General features: G+C 38.6%; 1 protein-coding gene across 1 annotated transcript; it reads left to right on the top strand.

Moving 5' to 3' along the window:
• Positions 1 to 2,736: 2,736 nt before the first annotated feature.
• On the top strand, positions 2,737 to 21,105 carry ugt8 (UDP glycosyltransferase 8). Its single transcript, XM_020930503.2, has 6 exons — positions 2,737 to 2,926; positions 9,219 to 10,048; positions 12,750 to 12,892; positions 17,929 to 18,005; positions 18,598 to 18,817; positions 18,899 to 21,105. Exons 2-6 carry the CDS (start codon positions 9,221 to 9,223, stop codon positions 19,278 to 19,280), a joined length of 1,650 nt encoding a protein of 549 aa, XP_020786162.1. The 5' UTR covers positions 2,737 to 2,926; positions 9,219 to 9,220; the 3' UTR covers positions 19,281 to 21,105.
• Positions 21,106 to 22,961: the final 1,856 nt, after the last annotated feature.

Here is a 22,961-nt window from a genome sequence, read left to right as displayed (position 1 = left end):
GTGGGGCACTTCCTGTGTTATGACATGACCTCACAAGGTTCTGTTTGAGAGAAGAACTCATTTTAAATATGCAGGGTTTGTGTGTTTAACATGTGAATGAACATGCTTGTCAAAACACAACTCCAGTTTTGTTTTAGATGAGACCAGAGCATGTAATATAGGGCCTTTAAGTAAATGGCAGGATTTGACTGTATATTTTACTGAGCCTATGTTAATAAAGAGTTACTGTCTGAATGTATTTGTCATGTAACGTGTATCGTTATTGTGTGTACACCTGCCCAGAGACAGGAAATCAGGCTATCAGTAGCTAAATCTGACATAGATGTTTTTATTTGCATACTGGTGGTTGCTGACAGATGACAACAAACATATAAAGAAAGCAATTGAACTGCATGTAAACCACTGAATAGACCATGCACTATGAAAGAATAACAACAGAGGGTGAAACTGCTAAGACAAGAAAAAACAACACCAAATAACCCTCACTGAAAAACAAAGCAAAGAATGAATAAGCAAAAATGACAAATACAAAATGCAAGGGCAAATCGAGTATTATTAAGACACCGTGACTGCCCTTTTTGTTGTCTGGGCTATAAATATCAGCAGTGGCATCCCAATTAACTTATTGCATTTCCCTCATGATATAGGTGCAGGGTCTTATGTGTAGAGGTCTAAAGGGGCCCTTTTATCTGATTGGGGACAAACTGTTAGTCACATGGGACACACTCAGTTGATGCACTGCCAGTCAGAAAGGCACGGAATGTTAAAGCTCCTATATTATATGAAAAAAAAAAGATTGTAAGAAGCTTTTAGTCATGTTAGAATGTTGTTAATTCATCAAAACATACCTGGAGTTGTGTTTTGTTTTATTCACACATCCTTAATAGTCTGTTTTCATCTCCAAAACTCAAAATGCTCCTTTCCACCTTATGATGCCATGGGGCTTTTTCAAGTTGACAGCTACCTTTTACCTTCCAGGGCTGAAATGATCCAAATGCTTCTGGTGAAGATGTATAGAGTTTAAAAACAGAGAAAAGCAGGCCCTTCATTAAAATAGCAGCAGTCCAAAAACGTATTTGGCAAAAAACTCATGTTATTCTTTGGAATGTAATGCCGCCTGAGCATGTCAGAATTTCCGAGTAACACACACTCTAAAAGATATTGATCTATTAATTATAATTTGAAGCTTTAACAGGACAAAACTAACATTTCAGTACAGTGTGTAGTCTCCACCTAGTGGTCACATCTGGACATTACATAATTGAGTAAGGTTTAGTCATAAACCATAAATCTTTGCCAAACTGATTAACTGGCATTGGTGATATAACCAGACCAGACGTGTTTTTTTGTTTTTGTTTTTTTACCACAACAAAACTACAAGCTGTTGTGCTGCATTAATAATAATAAAAAAGAACAGATGACAAAATGTATGAAATAGGCTAATAATAATTAAATAAATTAAATGAATAGTCTAAATAAGTATAAAACTCGTAATCGTCTAAATTATTTTGATGCATGCTGTATTCGGCCCTCACTGACCCAAAGGCCATATAAATTAGTTGTGGCGTGAGTATCCCTCTTGTGGTCACTTTTGATCATTACAAGGCTTGCTCCTTCTTTTTTCATTTATTTATTCTTATATTTTCTTTTATTTAATCTTATATTTTATAGATCACCGTAGTAATTAACAGTTCTAATCAAAATCTATCTTTTGAATGGGCTAAAATGTTCAAATGTCTATGTAAAGAGATTATTCAAATCCATGATACGGTCTGGGTCTGTTGTCTTAGAAAACTCGCTCACGCAACAGATCGAGTTTGTCCTTTCTGACAGAGTTTTACACATCCCCTTCTTTTTGTTTGTCCCACAAACACATCAGAGCAGGAGCATAGCACTTCTCACTCCGCGCTGGAGGGTTCGGTCATGCTCTGTAGATTGGGTGTCCCGGGGTGATAAACAATTGATACAGAGCTCAGGTGACACACCTGATATGGGGGCAGAGGGAGAAAGGAAGGGGTGAGGGGGTAGAAAAGAGAGAGTGGAACAAAGCGAAAGAGAGCAGCTCTTAGACACTGATAGATGAACGGACCAATGTCTGCATCCACTGATGAATCAGAGCATACTTGAGAATGAAACAGGAATGCAGGAAAATTAAGTGTGGATGAGCAGTGAGAAGAGGGCAGCCCACAAATAAACAGCCACTGGTGTGTCTTTACCATACAATGAAGACTTCATGCTCAAGTCCAAGAGCCAGTGTGCATTTAACTGTTTACCATGTAAACATCCAGATTGTTAAGTAGGTCCACCTCAGTCAGCATTATCACTATCCAGACTGTTCTCCTCCAGATAAGATCTGTTTCTAGAAAACAGCTGTTCACTTTGGGTAAATTAAGGTGAAACATGAATTATTATAATGCTGGACTACAGGCTGATGTATAAACTAGGCGCAGGGATTGTTGCTCCTAATTGCCAAATGTAATGCCAAGTAAGTTTCTGTCACAGTCACGTTGTGTTCTGTTGGGTTTATACCCATGTCCGTACTGCTTACATTATCAACAGTACAAAGTCACCAGCTGAGAGCCAAAGTGCCTGAGACTCCCCACCTGTCCGTGCGTAAAACCTCCACCCTCATCCCATCCTGCTCCACCACTCGGATGGTTTCATGCCCTCGCCACTCCCTTTACTTTCCATGTCCCAGCGCCTCTGGTCCCGCCTCCTCCGCCCTGCCCGCCCGGTCCCACTCAGAAAGCCTCTGTTAGCTTGATGTGCTCTCTGGTGTCCTCAATTCACCAATTTAATCGAACTTTACCTGTTTCATGTGCTGACTTTTGCATTTTTCTAGAGCCTCTGTGCTTTAAATTCACGTCAAGATTCTCAGGACAGCGACGTTTTTCCCGCACCTCTTTGGAGCAACAGTCAAATTAAGGTAAGGCCAGTACAGTCTCACAACAGGTGTCAGAGTTAAACAAGCTCTGAAACTTTATCTGGAAATGTTACTGTATAAAAACATCAGTGTTAACCTAATTCATTGTGACAGTTGTGGTTAATCTCTGGAAAAAGAAAAGTGTCAGGTGCGACAGTCGAAACCAGAAGCGGCAGGTGTAGCCGTGGTGCGTTCACGGTCCTGAATATGCAGTTGAGTAATACCATTGTAAGAGCGGTCAGTTTCCTACACAGTCACAGAAAAGGGAAATGTTTCAGCCCAATTTAAGCCCAGTTTTGCGAAGCTTCTCGATCCATGAGGTGTCAGTTCACTTCATGCATTTTAACAACAACAACAAAAAAAAAAGGCATACAATTTCACAGCAGCTAACGTCAGGCTAGTTAACTTTAAATCATTTAGCATTTTTGTGCCATGCTCTTTGACATTTCCATTTAGCTAATCAGTTAATGCTCTCTTTTTCACTGTCCTGATGAAGAAGTTTGTATCCACAGATCTTTAAAAAAAAAAGTTATGTATTTAACCTTCATATCCAACGTACAATAACCCACTTTATGGTTATGTCCACGTTAGAAATGACCTATGGAATGTCATATAGCACAGGGCTGAGTGGTTCATGAGTAACGTTTACTAGGACTTGGTTTAACTTAGCTCAGGGTGACCAGACTTCCCCATTTACCCGGGACAGTCCCACTTTTGAGCCCCGTGTCCCCTGTCCCAGCAGATTTATCCAAAACCAGTGATTTGTCGCAGTTTAATACAACAACTGTCCCAGGTGTCCCTGTTTTTGACCAGTCTGAAACCTGCCAACAGTAAAGAGAGGCATAAATTGTCATTTGTTTAGGTAAAATATAGAAAAGCTGCTGTGTGGTTCATGAGTAATGTTTACTAGGACTGGGTTTAACTTAACCAGGGTAACCAGATGTCCCTATTTACCCGGGACAGTCCCAGTTTTGAGCCCTATGTCCTCTGTCCCAGCACATTTAACCAAAACCATTTATTTGACCTAGTTTTATACTTTTTTTTCTCTATTTTTGACTAATCTGAAACCTGCCAACAGTAAAGTGAGGCATAAACTGTAAGCTGCTTAAAAATGACAAAAACACAAAGAAAATGTGACTATACAGACTGACATTAGTGTGAGTGTTTTCCTTAATTACGCACTCGTTTCACAATTTTATTATTACGAACCACCACAAATCAGGGATGTCCCAGTTTTTTATTTTGAAACTTAGCCAAAAGTATCGAATATGAGTAGCCTTTAGTTTAGTTTAGTTTACTTTAGTTTAGTTTAATCATGACGAGAAAGGGCTCTTAGGCATAGACTTAGACAAACTTTGTTGATCCACTTGAGAAATTATTAGGACACAGTAGCTCACACGTCAGTATAATACAATAACAAAGAGCAAAAATGTAAATGGTAATAAAAATTCAAAATAAGTAGCAAAAATAGCAAGACACTGGTGTCAAATAAGGCACAATTATATAAGTGTATATGTACAAGTAAAAATATGTTTGTACAAGAGACTGGTGTCAAATATAATACCTAGCTAGGGTGACCAGACGTCCCTATTTACCTGGCCCTGTGTCCCCTGTCCCTGTGGATTTATCAAAAAACAATGACTTGTCCTAGTTTTATACAAGAAATGTGCCAAATGTCCCTATTTTTGACCAGTTTGATACCTGCCAACAGTAAAGAGAGGCATACATTGTAATTTTTTAGGTAAAATACAAAAAAAAATTGTTTAAAAATGACCAAAACACAAAGAAAATGTGACTATGTTGGCTCACATGTTAGTCATGAATGGTCGCTGCATACCAGTTTTTCTTAATTATGCACTCTTTTCACAATTTTATTATTACCAACCACCACAAACCAGGGATGTCCCAGTTTTTTTATTTTGAAATTCTAGTCACCCTACAGATACATAGATTTTGTTCAGGCTTTTATTTGAAAAAAGTGTGTTCTTAACCTAGTTGGTTCAGTATCAGAGTTCAGGGCTGTCTGGTTTGTTACTGTGTAAAATAAAAAGTAGAAGTGGCATTTTTGGAAGGTCTTACTGCTCGTCTGTTTATCAATCAAATGGTTGGCTGTAGTTCACTGACAAATGTTTTGTCATAATAATGGGTTTTCCAACGAGCTTTTCCATCAAAATGCTGATGAAGCGTCACATAATAAGGGTATCACAATGGTCATGTTGCCATTATAAACATGTGTCTTTTGTTTCTCATGTGAAAGTTAAAGGTGCACGGTGTAATGTTTCTGGTAAAGGGTCCGCCACCTGCTTGACTCCATGTTGTTTTTTTCCTGAAATGTTTCACAGTTTGGTATTTAATTTAATTACCTCTATAGAAACAAGCAGGCCAAGTTACAGGTCAGATCTCTGGAGAAGTGGACCTGCACATAGAAGTAATGAATGCTTTTGTGTAGTCTGAAAAAACAAAAAACAAAAACACCTGTATTTGAATAAATGCAAGATATATTTGTTTAATGCTACACTGTGGAACATCCCAGACAAAGCAATGGCATCCCCTTGGAGTCAAGCAGATGGTGAACCCTCCACCACAGTGCACTTCTAAGTGTTCTGCCACTTTCACTGTGCATGAATCACAAGTTGTAATGACTGAAATAAAACATGATTCATTACGCAGTTTATTACAGATTTCAAGAACGAGTTTGGCCTTAGATTCCCATTCAAACATTTCTCCTTCATTCAGTCTTGAAAGTGCAAAGTGACTATAGGCTGTATATCTTTGTCTCACGCTGATAACCTTGCCTTTTCATAAACTTTTGTTTACTTCATTCAGGTACTTTTAGATATTTCTGTATTGCCAGGTGTAAAAATGCTTTTGTGATAGAGAAAAAAAAACTTTTTAGATAACATATCAGGAGCTAAAATAGATTTGACTGCACACCTGACTGTGACCCAAGTGTTAAGGTGAACTTGAATTCAGACCATCACGTATGACCATTCTTCCCTTTTGACTAAGTCTGAGCACTCAGACACTACATTGTGCTGTTGGCAAATACAGGAACTCACTGACAGCATGAAGTCTGGAGCCAGAGCCTGCAGCTCCAGCAGACTGCCCTGATGTGGTCACACGCTAGAAGATCTCTCTGCCCTCTCTTTATTTCAGGACTCCAACATTTTAGAAGATATTGTTTGTTTTTTTCTAATTTCATATTAAGAGACTCTAGATACATAGGAGTAAGAATGTTGTATTCTACTTAATAAATGTATATGCTTTATATTACTGAGATATTACATAATTTTAAGATTATGATTATAAAAATCTTTCATTGCATAATGGATAAAGGAATACTCAATAGATACAAGCCTATCTGAAACATTACACTGAATATTTGGCTTCTATTTCTTTCAGTCATTTTTCAGTGTTTTTAAAGAGTATAATTTTGTTAAAGTGCTGAGTATCATGATAAAATGTAAACATCTGTGCCCCACTGACACAATAACCATGAAGGCCAATCCCAAACTCTTTTTGTAAATATATTTCTGTTAAAATAACATAATTTAAGTAGTAAGCTGGCATCTATAATGAGTTATAAGAGTTCAGCACTCTAAAGTTCAAACCATTTAGTACACCAACAACTTCCCCAGTCGAGCACAGCAATGATCATATTAAATATTGTCCCACCTTGAATTGATTACACATTAAGTTAATTTAGCCTTTTTTATTAGTACAATTAATACATAACATGTGTATAGTCCTTTTCATGTCGCTCAAAGACTCTTATTGTGACACGCCTCCCTTTTACTTTTGCATATTCCGACGCAACATCTTTTTATGATGCCATCCACCTTTCAGATTGAACCTGTGGAATCCTCACGTGCTTCTGTCATATTGTGTCCCATTATTGTCTACCTCAGCTGACCCAACCCGTTTTTCTTATTCTGTTAATTCATTTAATCAGATAATTCCCCAGCCCTCCCTGTGGGCACCGTAACCAGACTCCTTTGTTGGTAACTTTAGTCATGATGCACCACAGTTCTCCGTAGACAGCGGCTGGTTTCCATGGCTACAGTCAACAGTCTGGCCCGCGAAGTGTTTGTAACGCTATATCCTCTGGACATTGCTAAACAAGATGGCGGCTACCGTGAGTCTCTTTTCAGATCACAGCTGTTTGTGAGAGTCACCGGACGCAGATGGTCAATACACCACATAATCCTAGAGAAGATATCGTCTCCCAACAGAAGACAATATGCACAAGAGTCTATGAAAATGCGAAAATACTGAAAAACATACTTTATAATGTGGCTGTAAGATGTAAAGTCGATTCAACAACTGTAAAGACGTTTGAAAAGTCTTGCTGTAGTTATGACCTACAAACATTTGGTTATATATAGCAAGATTTACTAGTGATGACGAACCAGTGTGCTATAAAGCTGGGCTGTAATTCTGAGAATATCATCTGATAACATCTATTCTGTGTAATAATTCACTGTTTTTTTTACTAATGTGACAGTTAAATTGCCCTCATACGCCCAAGCTGTATACAGATTGTCACTGGGGCCTAGCAATAAGGGAACAAAAACACTACATTGGTTTTTCCTCATATTCATCAATCTCGATTTTTGATTCGATTTTGTTTTGTCTTTTCAAAAACAAAATACTAATAATATTGATTTCATGGATATAACTAGGGGTGAGTATCATTAAGAAGTTGCCGATATGATACATACCTCGATACAGTGCACTATCCATTCAATACGATATATTTCAAATTGATTTGATATGATTCTATTAAAAAAATAAGGCTAAATCATGGCTGTGATACTAAAAGTTTTTGTTAAACCACTTGCAGCTTCCACTTGGAACTTCCTCTTCAACTTCCACTGCAAAGTTAATATTAAACACAGACATTTTAATTCTCAAAACAAGGAAAATGTCAAATGTGTTGCATAAACAAATTTTCCTCTGAACAAGCAACAAACTGTAGCACTTTAACAAAATAATTTAGTAAAATATACCAATGAATACTCCTGTTGATATATATTTCAATATTTTTGCACACCCCTAGACATAAGCAATACAGACAACTAGCCCTGTCACTTACTATACTGATTTATCGTTTAATATATGAAAGATGGAGCAATATATTTTTGAGCTCAATATTTATCGTGTACACAATTTCTATGCAAAAGTGGAGAGATTTTTGCCATTTATATGTAATGGAGGTTATATTCGAGCTGTAGAAGGTTGAATAGGTGACTATGGCGCTATTTATTTGTCACAGCTCAGGCCTTTAAATTATACTGTTGATTTAAAAACTAGTCTCCTGGTATAATCCTGCTTTGTGTCAGAGGCATAAAGTACTTTCAGTTCTGTTGTTTATCTCAATATTTCTCTGTTGTGATTTATCATCCTTCAATATGTGTTATCATTACAGACCTACAGACAATAGTACTATACATTAATCTGTGCCATTTAACACAACAAATAATCAAACTTCTTCCTTCAAAGTCTGAACTCTGCTCCAAACCACATGCTTTTACAGACAGAAGACTGAAAAAACCCAACCTTTTCATTGACGATTAGACATGTCTGGATCCTGATCTTTCTATTAATTGCCCAGCCCTCTGTTATTTCGGTCAGTTTCCCAAACATTCTGCTAAGTCTCTGGTGGCACAGGTGACCTTTATTTGAAAACATTTATTTATTACAGTTTGTTGGAGTAAAACGTGATGCAGTGCTTCTCACTGTAAATGGTTCAGTACATTTTATGTGATATTGTGAATACTAAACAAGCAAAAAGGCTGATTTGTAATAACAAACTACTGTTTAGCTTGTTTTTAGACTGTGGGTGAGAAAATCCATAATCTTCTCTGTTAAATACTTTTAGAGTTCAAACTGATGTTGCTGAATGTATTTCAGCGTATGTGACACTTCTAACATAATGGTGATATAATAATTAGGGCATCCTGATAAGGTCTCTTTGTGTTGTCTTTGTGAACAGAGGCAGAATGACGCTGGTGCTGCCCACACCAGTCCAGTGTTTGCTCTGCTCAGACTGAGCAGCCACACAGGCCTGAACACAGAGGCTTATTTGACAAAGGAGTTTTAATACACATACTGTACAATGTATGTGTTGTAATACAGATAATTTTTCATTCCCTGTTTAAACATCAAAGCGAGCATGTGTAAATAGTAATAATATTGATGATGAGTGTCTGAGAAAGTGCGCTGTGCGTAGCTCATTACAGAGATCACAGTGTCTTGCTGCTGTTTAACATGAGTGTCGTGTTTGTGATTACAGCCATGCGTCTGCCTTCACCTATGCTGCTGCTCCTCGCCCTGCTCCTGTGGGGTCCCTCATCGTGGGCGGGGAAAGTCATCGTGGTCCCTCCCATCATGTTTGAGTCGCACCTGTACATATTCAAGACTTTAGCCACGGCTCTGCACCAGGAGGGCCACGAGACCCACTTCCTGGTATCAGAGGGTCGAGAGATCCCACCTTCTCCTCACTACCATTTACAGCGCTACCCAGGGATTTTTAACAGCAGCACTGCAGACTCTTTCCTCCAGTCCAAAGTCAACAACATCTTCTCAGGCCGCTTGACTTTCCTGGAGCTCTTTGACATCCTGGATCACTACTCTCAGAACTGTGACGCGGTGGTGGGCAGCGTGGAGGTCATGACACGCCTCAAAGAAGCCCAGTTTGACCTCCTGCTGGTGGACCCCAATGAAATGTGCGGGTTTGTGATTGCACACATTCTGGGCGTGCAGTATGCTGTGTTTGGGACAGGCCTGTGGTATCCAGCTGAAGCGGGCGCCCCAGCTCCTCTCTCCTATGTCCCAGAATTCAACTCTCTGCTGACAGACCGCATGACACTACTGGAGCGCATCGCCAACACAGCCGTTTACCTCGTACAGCGAATCGGGGTGCAGTACATAGCTCTTCCAAAGTACGACCGCATCATGCAGAAATACGGCGTGCAGCCTCAGGTTGCCATGAGCGACCTGGTGCAGGGCAGTCGCCTGTGGATGCTGTGCACTGACCTGGCTCTGGAGTTCCCCCGGCCCACTCTCCCTCATGTGGTCTACATCGGGGGCATCCTCACCAAGCCCCCCAGCCCCCTGCCCGAGGTCAGTGCTCACACACTCTCAGCAAACATGCATCTCATTGGACAAAAGCTGGGATCACATGCCCAGTTCCCACACATCTGCATACACTGGAACTGGAAGCTTATTTTTATGTTGATGCTTCTGGCTTCCAGTTGAAATACATCATTTTATTGTCACTATTTTGTGTATCTTAGCTGACATTTGTTTATATTTGTAAATGTGCTGTAGATTGTTTCTTCTTATTACTTATCATTCAGTGTCCATAATTGTTACCCAGCACAAAAAGCCTCCTCTGTGAGAATGGGAGTGAGCTGAATGGACTCAGAGCAGATCGCAGAGGCGTGCTGGAGGCAGAGGCCTATGGTGATGGGCACATCCACAGCACAGGACCCTGGTATCTGCTGCGGGGGGTGCTGGAATGCCACTTGAGCCAATAGGGCGCATTGTGCGAGTTGTGTGGAAGGAGTCCTAATGGAAGTGCAGGGAAAAGGCGTCCATTGTCCTGGAGCGGGCCATGGGCACAGAGAGACACAGGCCACACTGAGGCCCTGTGTGGGGTCAGGGAGGCTGGGCTTAGAGGACACAGAGGGACAGTGTGCGTCTGCAGCTGGAGCCGGCTCTGCTTCTCCCCATTTGTCCTTTGCACATCGGCGGATCTGACCCTCTTTACCCCGGGGCACCCTTCACCCCTTTAGACTTGTGCCCTGTCTCATCTCTACGGGTTTTAGCATCCAGTACAATATAATAATGAATAATAATACATTTTATTCATATAGCGCTTTCAGGACACTCAAAGATGCTTTACAGAAGAAATATTAAAACAGTCAAAAGAGCAACCCCATTAATGCACCTTTAATGCTTTTATTAGTTATAATAAAACATTAATGGTGCATTTATTTTCCATTTATTGAAGGTTAATGAACATAATGAAGTGATTTCAGGTTAGTGCATGTGACTAACAAGAAAATGTTGTTGTATTGATCACATGTTCAACTTGGACAGGGACTGGGACATGTGCAGTTTAACAGCTCTAACTACATAACTACTAAATCGTGGCTGTGATACTGTCCAATCACTATCTGTGCAAAGTTAATATGAAGCACACCCATTTTAATGATCAAAACAGTGGAAATGTCCAAAGTATTACATAACAAAGCAACAAAATTAAATATACAAAACAAACTCTTCTAGATTTATCAATAGAGGAGCCCATAATGTCAATACTGTATCATCAAATTAAACAGTATGTTATCTCTTTTGCACGCCCATACTCATCTCTTTGTGCACCATGATACACAACTCATTTATAACAGGCATATTTCCTGGAACTTCTTAAGCTTCTGTGCATCTGGTGCTTGTGGGGACTGACACAGGCCTTTCCAGAGTAAACCACTCACGAGCAAACGTCCTCCAGGCCCACACATGCCCTAATGCAGCACTGTCATGTTTTCCCAACCACACATTTCAGCATCAATAGTATCTGTGTGTTTAAAGAATGATACTGTCTAATAATTATAAGAGGGCTTGTAAGAACACATGTTTATAAATGTAATGAAATATGGTTTGGATGGCTGTGTAAATTTCAAAACCACTGGTCCAGACCCATCATGTTTTGAGGGGAACATCTTCTTTGGCTTGGGTAACACAGATGTATTATTCTCAGATTTCAAGTGTATACATCTGTTTTTGTAAAATGATTGTCTTATCAAACCATGAAAAGAAGACGTTGGTTTATAACTTTATCTAACTCTTTCCCAGAACTAAACTCAAACCCTTTGGCACAGCGCTAGTATTGACATGAATATTTGGGTGTGTGCAACTTTAGAGCTGCTTTTTCACACCAGTCTGATTTTGTCACAAGTGCTCCTCTTGCATTATCATCTGTGAGGTTACAAACAAAGATTCATTTACACAGATAAAGTTGGTAAGTCCACATGTTAAAGGGCCCATATTACACTATTTTCTGATCTATTTTACGTTGTCGTTTCCTCATCAAAACAAGTTTTGTTTCATTCTCACATGTTTAACACAAACGCTGCATATTTAGACTGAGCTCTTCTCTCAGAAACACAGAAAACACTCTATTCCACCTTTTAATGCCATGTGGTAATACAGAAAGAGCTCCACTGTGTTTTTAAACTCTACACATGTTCACTAGAATCATTTGGATGATTTCAGCCTTGGAATTGCAAGTCTCCACTGAACAAAAGGTAAAAGATAACCTGAAAACTACCACTACATGACATGACAAGGTGGAACAGAGCATTTTGAGCTTTGGAGATGTAGACAGACTAATAATAAAAAAAAAATCTAGCAATATAGGACTATTAACACCTTGATAGCTCTTCCCAGGACCTTCTCCACACTCCACCTGCTCACTTCACCACCACAGAGCTTTCATTCACTCTGCTCTGTTGTCAGTCATTAACCCAGTTCAAATCCCTGCTCAGAACCCACTTGTTCAGACAAACTTATTCTGTGCCCCCTTTGTAAATGTAGCTTTATCTTTTAACAATTTAACATGATGTATTTTACTGTATTCTACTGTAGTTGTTTTCTATACCTTTTAATTGTGTGTTGTATTTTGAAATGTTGTACAGTGACTTTGAGTATCTTGAAAAGGACCTCAAAGAAAATATTATAGTTTAATTATTATTAACATTTTAATTAGTTTTTATTTTTTGTATTTGTTGTAAACATGTTTCCCTCTCTTGTTTGCCAGGATTTTGAGGCCTGGGTGAATGACACAGCGGAGCACGGCTTTGTGGTGGTGTCCTTTGGAGCTGGGGTGAAGTACCTTTCCCATGACATCGCACACAAACTGGCTGGAGCTCTGGCCCGACTGCCCCAGCGCGTCGTCTGGAGGTAACGCACTAGCCAAATCGTCGGCCACATCTCAGTTCTCTTTCCTCGCTTTCTTGATTTCTCTCCTTGATCTCCTCGATGGTTCAGCTGTCAATCAAATGTGTCTTATTAAATGACGTCCCAAAGAAAACAACAGAAGGAAAGAGTAAACATGAGGGAGGATTCAGGAGGCAGACATCAGAATAAATCATTATCTAGATTATTTTGGTCAACATTGAAATCACGATTTTTTTAAACTATTATTTTTTAGTTACACAATTCATTTATTCAACATTTCTCAACTCTTTGTTATTAATAATTTATGCAAAACTTTCAAATTGAAAATAAATACAGGCTACAAATCTGAACCTTAGAGCAGTTTTGCGATGTATAAAACTTAAAATGAATAAAATATACTTTGAACATGAAATTAGGCATAGAAAAACATAAATATATCCAAAATAAACTATATATCTAGCTGTTCTACAATCTCTATATTAAAAAAGTAAAATAAATATACTTATTTATATTAAAAATATCCAAAAATAAACATTGTTAAGCTCGATTCTATGAGTTTGGAGATTGTTTGACACACAAATTGAAATCCCAATCAAAATTCAATGAATTGCACAGCCTTGGTCCTCACTCATTTCCTGCAGAATCGAGGAGAGGAATCAAGGAGAAGGAAGCGAGGAAAGAGAAATGAGACGTGGCCATAGACTAAAAAATTGACATGTCCTGCTAGCTGCGACTGTGGCTCCAGTTGACTTTGTATTGGGAAAAAATGCCCCTCTCTCTGTAACACGCTGCTCATCTTGGTCTTAAAATGTTCTTATTATCCTTCTCTACATGATCCTGGTGTTTTTTATTTCGCTGTATTCCTATTCCTATACTGGCTGGAACTGGCCCCAAATTCTCCCCTATGATCGCCGGCCTCTGTGAGCTTCATTTGCCTGGAGATGAACACTATGGGTGACGTCACACTCCCTTAGTTCACCTCTTTATACTGTCAGTGAACCAAGCCTTTGTTGATTTTAACACTCTCCATTGAAATCTCTAGTGATATCGAGATTATCTTGAACTAACTTCTCAGGTTGGTCCTTTGCGACTGAAAAGTGACGTAAGAATGGCAGGTGAATCGTCACAATAAAAATCAACAACAAAAAGTCCAGATAACAACCTTTGACACCTTTTTAAACTTGGACCACTCCCGTTTGAATGAATGAATGAATGACTACACGGAGTAACTGTCCTGAACTACTTTCTACAACTGTAATTTTAGGTCATATAAACCCACGCCTTCACTTATATGACCACAAATGTAGTGTAAGTTGTGAAATATATATATTACGAAGACAGGATTGGGTGTTTATTGCTACAGTTGCAGAGTTGACAGTGATAAGTGTGTTTGAAATCTAATCAGAAGTTATAATTTACCCAGAGTTCCAAAGCCCTTAACCTATTAACACAGCACTGAACAGCAAGAATACACCTCTTAAATAAAGATTAATGAACAGCTTCATCTTAGAATCAGTCACGCTTTTAGTCACGTGTGTTGCGTTCAAGGTGGTTGGTAATTCCGAAAGCAACACCAGCAAAACAGTCATGGCGTTTCAGGCTGAACATCCCATTCTTAGGCTTATTGGTCTATAAGCACTTAGTGCCCCTGAGTTAATGTTTCATGAGGCTGGGTGCACTCTGCCTCGGCCTCTGAGCAAACAGTGAAATACAGTGATGTCATCATTGAGCTTTAATGCGCAGGTTCCCCGGGTTTTTTAAGCCCCTTTTAAAGCCCCCTCCCGCAGAATTTAAAGCCTATATTGCGTAAAATTTAAGCCATGTTACACTGTTGTTACCGCCTCAAAAACATACCTGGAGTTGTTTGAGTTTGAGTTTGAGTGAGTAACCCCGCGCTATTAGTCATCTCCAAAACCTTGTGATGTCATGAAGTAGTAAGTTTCAAGTTAGCAGCTCCTTTTACCTTTTGTTTAGTAGAGATTGGCAGTTTTCAAAGATAAAATGATCCAAACTCAAGCCTGTGTGAGTGAGGCAAACAAAACACAACTCGAGGTATAAATGTGATGAGGAAACAGCATTAAAACACAGATCAGATGATAGCAAGAGAACAATTTCCTGGTACTACATGAAATAGCAAAAAGGTAAACTCATTCATGTTTAACATGACCTTACTCAGTACTAGACCCAATGTGCTTTTCTGCCCCCATCTGTATTAATTATTATCTAACTATAAAATGTTGTGACGTGATCTGTAACAAAGAAATGGCCTAAAGTCTTATGATTATTAATTAGGGATGTAACATTAACCAAAATATCTTGATATTGCATCATCAAAGTTCTCACAATAATATCGTGGACCATCACAATATATCGAATTACAAGTCTCTTTGCTTAAATTAAGAGTTATGGACAGAGGGAACTACATAGACCATGATCCTTTGCTCCATTTCAGTGTAGACTATAATGGATAATAGAAATAACAGTTCTAAGCACTTTTAAGTCTTAGTTTTTTTGGATTAAGTCTTGTCAAGGCATTCACAGTTTTGTTAGCTTTCACAAAATATCACAATAAATATCGTACCGTGAGATGTATATTGTGAAAATATCGTACCGAGAGATTTGGATATTGTTACATTGTGAGCTTCCCTACGATATCGCATTAAATATGGTACCGTGACAATATCGTATTGTGAGACTTGGATATCGTGACAGCATACTGGGGTGTTCTGCATAGGCTTTCTACGGAGGAATGTTCAGCAGTTACCATGGCGACATAATGCACACAGAGCAAACAGAGCCAGAGTGTCTGAAAACTGAAGAAAAACATACAAAATGGATTTAAACATCATATTCTCAGGAGCCTGCGATCAATACAAGCGTTTGATTTCTGTTTTTAAGTGTTTGGGCTTCGACAAAAAGGTGAGAGTGACCAACTGAAACTGAAAAACCCGTGACTGTAGTTTTATGTTTGAGAGACTTGCTTAATCATCTGACCTGTTGTAGTTCCGACTAAAACAATTCTTTATGGTCAGATTGTGTTAAAACAAAGCTCTGACAAACTTGCGTAACAAAGCTTCAGACAGAGTAGAGCTTTCAGTTAGCCTCACACCCCCAGGGAGCGTTGATCAGTATCAGTTGAATGCATGCGCCTGTCCTGAACCCACTGTGGGCTGTTTGTTTTCTGTGTTTCTGGCCTTGACTTTAAATTCAGTGTTGCTTATTGCTTCATCTCCGTGTGTTCTCTTAAAAATCCTGCGCTCGTTTTCCACGGTCAGGAAGTGAAATGGGCGGAGCGGAGGTTGGGGACTCTGCCTATGAATTGTGTCATTGATAATCGTCCGCTTGAATGTCGGCTTTCATCGGAGGACAGTGAATTGATGCTTTGTCAGAAAGGGATAAACGTATTGACGAGTTAGGATGGAAAATGCAGGCCTGTCACGATAACAGATTGTCAAGTGAGATTTAATGCTGAAGGAAAAATAGGTGACAATGCAGAAAATGATTTATGGCACTGACACAATTACCCCAAAATAGAACTATAACCAAAAAAAAAATACTCTGAATGTGTAATATGGTTTAATTGCATTACATAAATAGTAGAATGACACACTTTAGGAGGAAGTTCATGTGTAATATAATGAGTCATAGATGTTAATTATTCAACTCTCTGTAGTTCTCATCTTATCGTACAAATATGTTCCCACTAATGCAATAAAAAGTTAAGTGATATATATCCACCTTGAAAAATGATTGTTTAATTTTTCATTTCATAACGATTACTCAGTATAGTCATTATTGTGACCGTCGTGTCTAAACGTGCCTCATATAGTTGTGAATGCTGTGAATATATTATTAGTGTGTAACTGCAGCAAACGTCATTTCGCTTCAAGGTGCGCTGTGTAACTTTTCCGGTGGAGGATCTGCTACCTGCTTATCTCCGTGGATGTGTTATTGCTTTGTCTGGAATATTCCATGGTATTAAACATATTCATCTAGCATTTATTCATTGCAGGTGTTTTTGTTGCTCAAAAATACAATAGTTCGTTATGTGAATAAGGACTCTGCACTAGGCGTGTTCAAAAATATCAAAATATCAATATATCGTATCGCTTCATGTGATGATACAGTATTGATATCGTGGGCTGCTGTATCGATATATTGCCAGGAGTATTTTTTTGGTATATTTTACAAAATTATTTTTGTTACAGTGCTACAGATTTGTTGCTTGTTTAGTGAAAGGAAACTCGTTTATGCGACACATTTGACATTTTCACTGTTTTCAGGTTTAAAATGTTTGTGTTTCATCTTAACTTTGTACAAGAAGTGGTTTAACAAAGACTTTTAGTATCACAGCCAAGATTTAGCCTTTATTTTTTACTGAACCATATCGAATCAATTTGGAATATATCATATCGAACCAAAAGTGTGCTGTATCGAGATATGTATCGTATCAGCAACTTCTTAATGATACCCAGCCCTACTCTCCACAGATCTGAACTGTGAATCTGAATTTAGCTATTGACCTAAAATCTCCAACACAGGCCAATATTTAGTTTTAGTCATATCGGTCGATCTTTAAACAAAATATCTGTTTGCTTTTACAAAAAAACTACTAAAGTACTAGGGATGTAACGATATCTAAATCTCTTGGTACAATGTTTTCTCAATACACATCTGAAGGCATTTTATTTATTGCTGCTATTGCTGGATGCCAACACAATTGTGAATATTGTGCTTTTTCCTTTTAAAATGTCTTTAAAATTCCCTTTAGTTAAGATTTAAAATTCTTAAGATTCTTAATGTAGTGTGCATTAAAATGGATCAAGGTTCATTGTATACGTAGACATAAGCAAAGAGACTTGTAATTCAGTATGTTGTTATGGCCCATGATATTACTGCGATACTTTTGAGATATTTCTGTTATTGTTACATCTCTAATAAATCTAATAAATGCCATGTGTTTCCTGTGACAACCCAAACGAAAGGGAGAAGATGAAAGACTTGATGATGAACGTCTTTTTCTGTTTTTCTTTCTGCAGATTCTCTGGAGTTCCACCTCGTAACCTTGGCAACAACACCAAGCTGGTGGACTGGATGCCTCAGAATGACCTTTTAGGTGCGTTCGTACTCACATCGTTACCGTTTTTCCAAAAAAAAAAAAAAAAAAAGAAAATAGAAGAGTTGCTGATGTTCTTTTTCAGTTTATTTTGCTGGAATTGAACCTACCTGACACTTCACCACACGTCTCACCAAACCTGATTTTAACAGTCCAGCTGCATGTCATGACACATAGCTCATATGTTTTTAGAGTAGTTTCAGATTAGGTGCAGCACAATCAACCTTTCACATTAATTTTGTAATCCATGTGAAAATAAATCATTGTTGCACAAGATATGTCATCAAGTTAAAGTCTTACACTGTTTTTATAAGCCTCTAAGTTATAAACGGTTATACTTTACAGTGACATCATATTTAAAGGTGCACCATATAATTTTGTGGTGGAAAAAAATTCTTGTAAATTATGCTTTGTTACTGTGGATTGCCTCTGCACAGATCTGATATGTAACTTAGCCTGGCGGTCACCTGTTAAGATAAATAGTGTTCATGCCAGCCCCACCTTTGTTTGTTGACACATTTTGTGACACAGCAATGTGGAAGAACAGGTACTTTTACAATTTCATCACACTTTCTGTTACTCCTCTGTCCAGGCCATGCCAACACCAGAGCGTTCCTGAGTCACGGTGGTCTCAACAGTATTTACGAGGCCATGTACCACGGGGTCCCTGTAGTGGGGGTCCCTCTGTTTGGAGACCACTACGACACCATGACGCGAGTAGCTGCTAAAGGAATGGGCATCATGCTGCACTGGAAATCAATGAGTGAAGACGACCTGTACACCGCTCTCACAAGTGTCATTAAAGACTCCAAGTATGTGCTCCAGTCTGGCCTCGTCATCTCCCACTCAGGTTTGTAGAAAAGCAGAGTGAACTAAAGCTCTCTCTCTTTCAGGTACCGCGAGCAGGCGCACCTCCTCTCCACCATTCACAAGGACCAGCCAGGTCACCCTGTCACCCGGGCTGTTTACTGGATCTGCTACATCCTGCGTCACAATGGGGCCAGTCACCTGCGCGCTGCTGTATATGACGTGTCCGTGTACCAGTACTTCCTCTTAGACGTGGTCTTCACTGTGGCCGCCGCGGGGACACTGCTCGTCTTTGCACTGTCTCGAATAAGCCGAGTCCTGAGGGGCAAAACCACACACGTGAAGAGGAGAGGAGCTGCTACCAGTGGAGAGGGGAGTCAGATGAATGGACACTGCCACAGTGAAACGCTGGTCAACGGCAAACACAAACGTAATGGTTCCATAAAAAGTGAAAAGAAGAGCAATTAATACTTCAGTCGGCCACAAGGAGCAGGAGGACGTGGCCCAAAGACACTGCTCTAGCGTCGCTTTAATGGTTTGCAAAAAGTTTGAAGACAAAGCTGCAGTTCAAAGTTCTGCGTCAAAAGGCCTCCTCCTAAATGTTATCGTGTAGGACGCAGTGCATTGTGAGGTCTGTGTGGATGTGTGAGTGAGACAAAATAAACCTTAACAGCAGCAGCTAAAGCTCCACAAAACTAATTAGGAAAGTTGCTGAGGACACAACACATGGGAGAAAAGAGTGTGTGCACTTTCTCTCTGACAGCTTCCCTGATGTCTTCTTGTTCCCTCACAGCGGAGGCAAGTTCAGAGCGCCAATCTTCTACCCTCACAAGTATAACTGGAATCCTTAGAATTTTTAACTTAAACACTGTTTCAGATCAGTAGATGGCACACTGTAAATAAAGGTGAAATCTATTTATTTCTGTACAAATGCATTTTAATGTTAAGTCTTTCTAACCTATGCTTTAAAAGAATAATTTATTTTGTTTTTCTCAGATGTAATGGCAGTACACTCCCATCTCTGAGCTCAGATTAGCATCGCTGTGTTCTGTTACAGGACACACAGATCCACAGTATTCATGGTGGTCCTCATTTCAGTTTGAATTGTCTTGTAATGAAGAAATGTTTTTCACACAGTAGTGCCAACCAGTGACTGCTTTCTAGTCACAAAAACAGGTCTGGCCTCTTACTGTGGTTATTGTTGCATTCTTTTGTGTTTATCAGTTAATCGAAAGCATTATCTACCACGGATACTGTGGACTGTTACAACCATAGACTGTACGAAAGAAGATAGACACGGTCTGTGGTTACAACCAAAACAAAATGGCCTTGAAACTAAAGCCATTTAATATCCACTCAGTAACACTCTTATTTTTTTAATTAGTGCGTCATTAGATTGCCATTATCTTGTTTTTTTGTTTTATTTCAAGTGTTAATTTAAACTGAGGTAAGACTTGTTGGAGTAAATACTTTTGAGAGTAAATTATTTCAGATTAGAATGAGGGTGTAAAATAGTTCATAAAATGTTTCACATAAAATGTCTTTTGTAATGGGAATGATTCTTGATGTAAAAGCAGTAATTTTAGAACAAATAGACATACATGAATAGTTTGTACACACAGTTTAAAGCTTGTTTCCGTAGCTTCTTTCGTCTCCTTTGCTGCCAGCGTTAAGATGCCATGTCTTAATTCTTAATGCAGATCAAGCAGAGGTGGCAAGCACAGCAAAGACGCGCTCCAATCTCTCGCCAAATGTACCTCAGTGGCTGAAAAGAGATTATCCAACACTTGAGCGTGCATGGCCACCCAAACACACACACGCACTCTACACCCACAGGTTCAGCTTTTCATTCTCTGTGAGCTGTCAAAATGGCTGAGAATAACCTAACCCAGCTGACACTAAAAGGACTTCACTGCATACTTGAATTTTCACCTCAACATCCTCAAAGACAGCTGGGAATCAGAGGTTTTTTACATCAGTCACTTAAGCTATGAACAGAGTCTCGATGAAGCAGGTTTTTCTCAGTATTCACTGTGAGCTTGTCTTGTATTTTGTTATCTTTCATTCATTTTGTCAACCTTCTTTTACATTTTGTGTATTAAGTTGACACATTTGTTTCCCTTTAGTTCTTTTGTCCTTGTAGTTTTTAAACTTGATAGCTTTATTTGCCTTTTTTAGATTTTTATTTCTAGGTTATAAAATTCCCTAAATTGATTGTTGTAAGAGTCCCATGTTGTACATAGAACAGTGTAAAAAAAAAACTAATACTGCATTAAAAAAAAACGTTTGCAGACGCCATTGTCACTTATTTTATTACACGGTTACTCATGAAAACCAAAAAACGCTTAACAAAGATCTGGAAATCCATGTTTTGTGGGCTGACTTGTTCAATATTGCACTTGAAGCCGCAGTGTCACTTTGATAGGGGATGTATAAGCTTTCTGCAGTGGGAGGTTTTACAGGTATCAAATGGTAGAAAAAGTAGCCAAGTGCAAAGCCGCATGCACATAGATAGGGTTAGCTAATGTTGTATCCCAGCGCAGAGTGAGGCGGAGTAACACAACACCCCGGCCCGCTGTTAATTATTCATGCAGCCTGCAGGGGCCCACAGACCTCTCACACACAAAGTCAAAAGCATCCAGCTATGTTTAATTTACCTTTGTGAAGTTGTTTGCTTTTGTTGTCGCCATTGGCCAAATTGGGAACTCTTTTGTTACACAAGACACAATTAGGAAAAATGTGAGCAGTGGATATTATTTATGGTATCAGACTTTTGTGATCTTCATGTGCGACAGTCTTTCTTAAATCCACCTCGAATTCAAATAGAAATGTAAAAAAAATATATTCAAATAGAAATGTCAAGATTATTTGGTTAACAAGACCTAAAGCTTGTAATTGTGAGAGTTTTTTAATCCACAGTAAGTCATTTAAATCAATTTATACTCCAAAAAAGTCAACCTAAAATGAAAAGAAGATTAAGGATTTCACTCATTAACAGCGTTTAATCATTGTAATCTTTTTCCTATATTACTCAAGGCAATGTCACATAGAATGTATTTAATGGCAACAAAAAGCATGTAAATCAGAGTTCCCACAGTCATGGAAATTCTGGAAAAGTCATGGAAATTTGTAAATTCAAAGGGAAAGTCATGGAAGTTCAGTATCTCTTTCACACAGCTACAGCGTTCTGTTAAATTATCATTAGGGTATTATGATTATTTCCGAACGTGTGCACCTTTTGTTTAAAATAGATGACAATAAATGCACTGACAGTATTTTGAATGTTTATAAACTATAAAACCAAACCATGAGGTGAATGGAAAGGGTTAACATTTCATTTTTAGTCCTGCTCAATTCTACTCATGTAGGTGCCACAAAGTCCTGGAAAATTCACTTTAGGCCATTATTATTATTATTATTATTATTCAAATAGAAATGTCAAAATTGTTTGGTTAACAAGACCTAAAAATTATAATTGTGAGATTTTTTTTTGTCCACAGTAAATCATTTAATTCAGTCGAAATTTCGAAAAGAAAATTAAGGATTTCACTGTTGTGTTTAATCATTGTATTCCTTTTCCTCAGAATGTTACACAAAAACTTAATATTGTGAAAACTGTATTTAAATTCTCATTACGCAAGGCAAAGTCACACAGAATGTATTTAATTACATCAAAAAGTATGTAAATGAATAAATACAAGATATGTTAAAGCCATACTGTGAAACATTCCAGGCAAAGTTTTAACATCTCTAGACTCCAGAAATGTCACTTGTTACATTGGTCTTTGACCTGGACTGAGTTTCTGTGTGGGTCAGCCTATATAACCTATATTTTATCAGCTTGGGAGCTCAATATTATCAGGAGCCATTGCTCAGAAATTCCTCCTTTGCACAAGATCTAAGTGGCTGAGTTGTTGAAAGTTTGACTAGAGGGTGTGCTCTAATCTCAATACAAATGTGTTTGCCAAACACAGATACTTGTGTGAGCTGCTAGTGACCTTGCTAAGAGCTATGCAAACAATAACGGTCAAACCTAAGGCCGTGTGGGTTCAGCATTTTAAATCATTGTTTTTAAAGGCTTAAGATGTGGTGAAGTGCTTAAATCAAATAGCCTATTATTTCTGTTATTGTATGTAACAAGTTCGCCTA

This window comes from Boleophthalmus pectinirostris, unplaced genomic scaffold (assembly GCF_026225935.1).
Source record: "Boleophthalmus pectinirostris isolate CB_2022bp ecotype Guang Dong unplaced genomic scaffold, ASM2622593v1 HiC_scaffold_22, whole genome shotgun sequence".
In the NCBI taxonomy this organism is placed as follows: Eukaryota; Metazoa; Chordata; class Actinopteri; order Gobiiformes; family Gobiidae; genus Boleophthalmus; species Boleophthalmus pectinirostris.
The sequence above is the reverse complement of the archived record's forward strand: the minus strand, read 5'-3'. Positions and strand labels throughout refer to the sequence as shown.

What these genes read in the sequence shown, in the direction of transcription:
- ugt8 (XM_020930503.2), top strand. Translation starts at nt 9,221, where the DNA reads ATGCGTCTGCCTTCACCTATGCTGCTGCTCCTCGCCCTGCTCCTGTGG. An exon ending in CCCCCAGCCCCCTGCCCGAG is followed by an intron (nt 10,049 to 12,749) that starts GTCAGTGCTCAC and finishes CTTGTTTGCCAG; the next exon opens with GATTTTGAGGCCTGGGTGAA. An exon ending in CCCCAGCGCGTCGTCTGGAG is followed by an intron (nt 12,893 to 17,928) that starts GTAACGCACTAG and finishes TTCTTTCTGCAG; the next exon opens with ATTCTCTGGAGTTCCACCTC.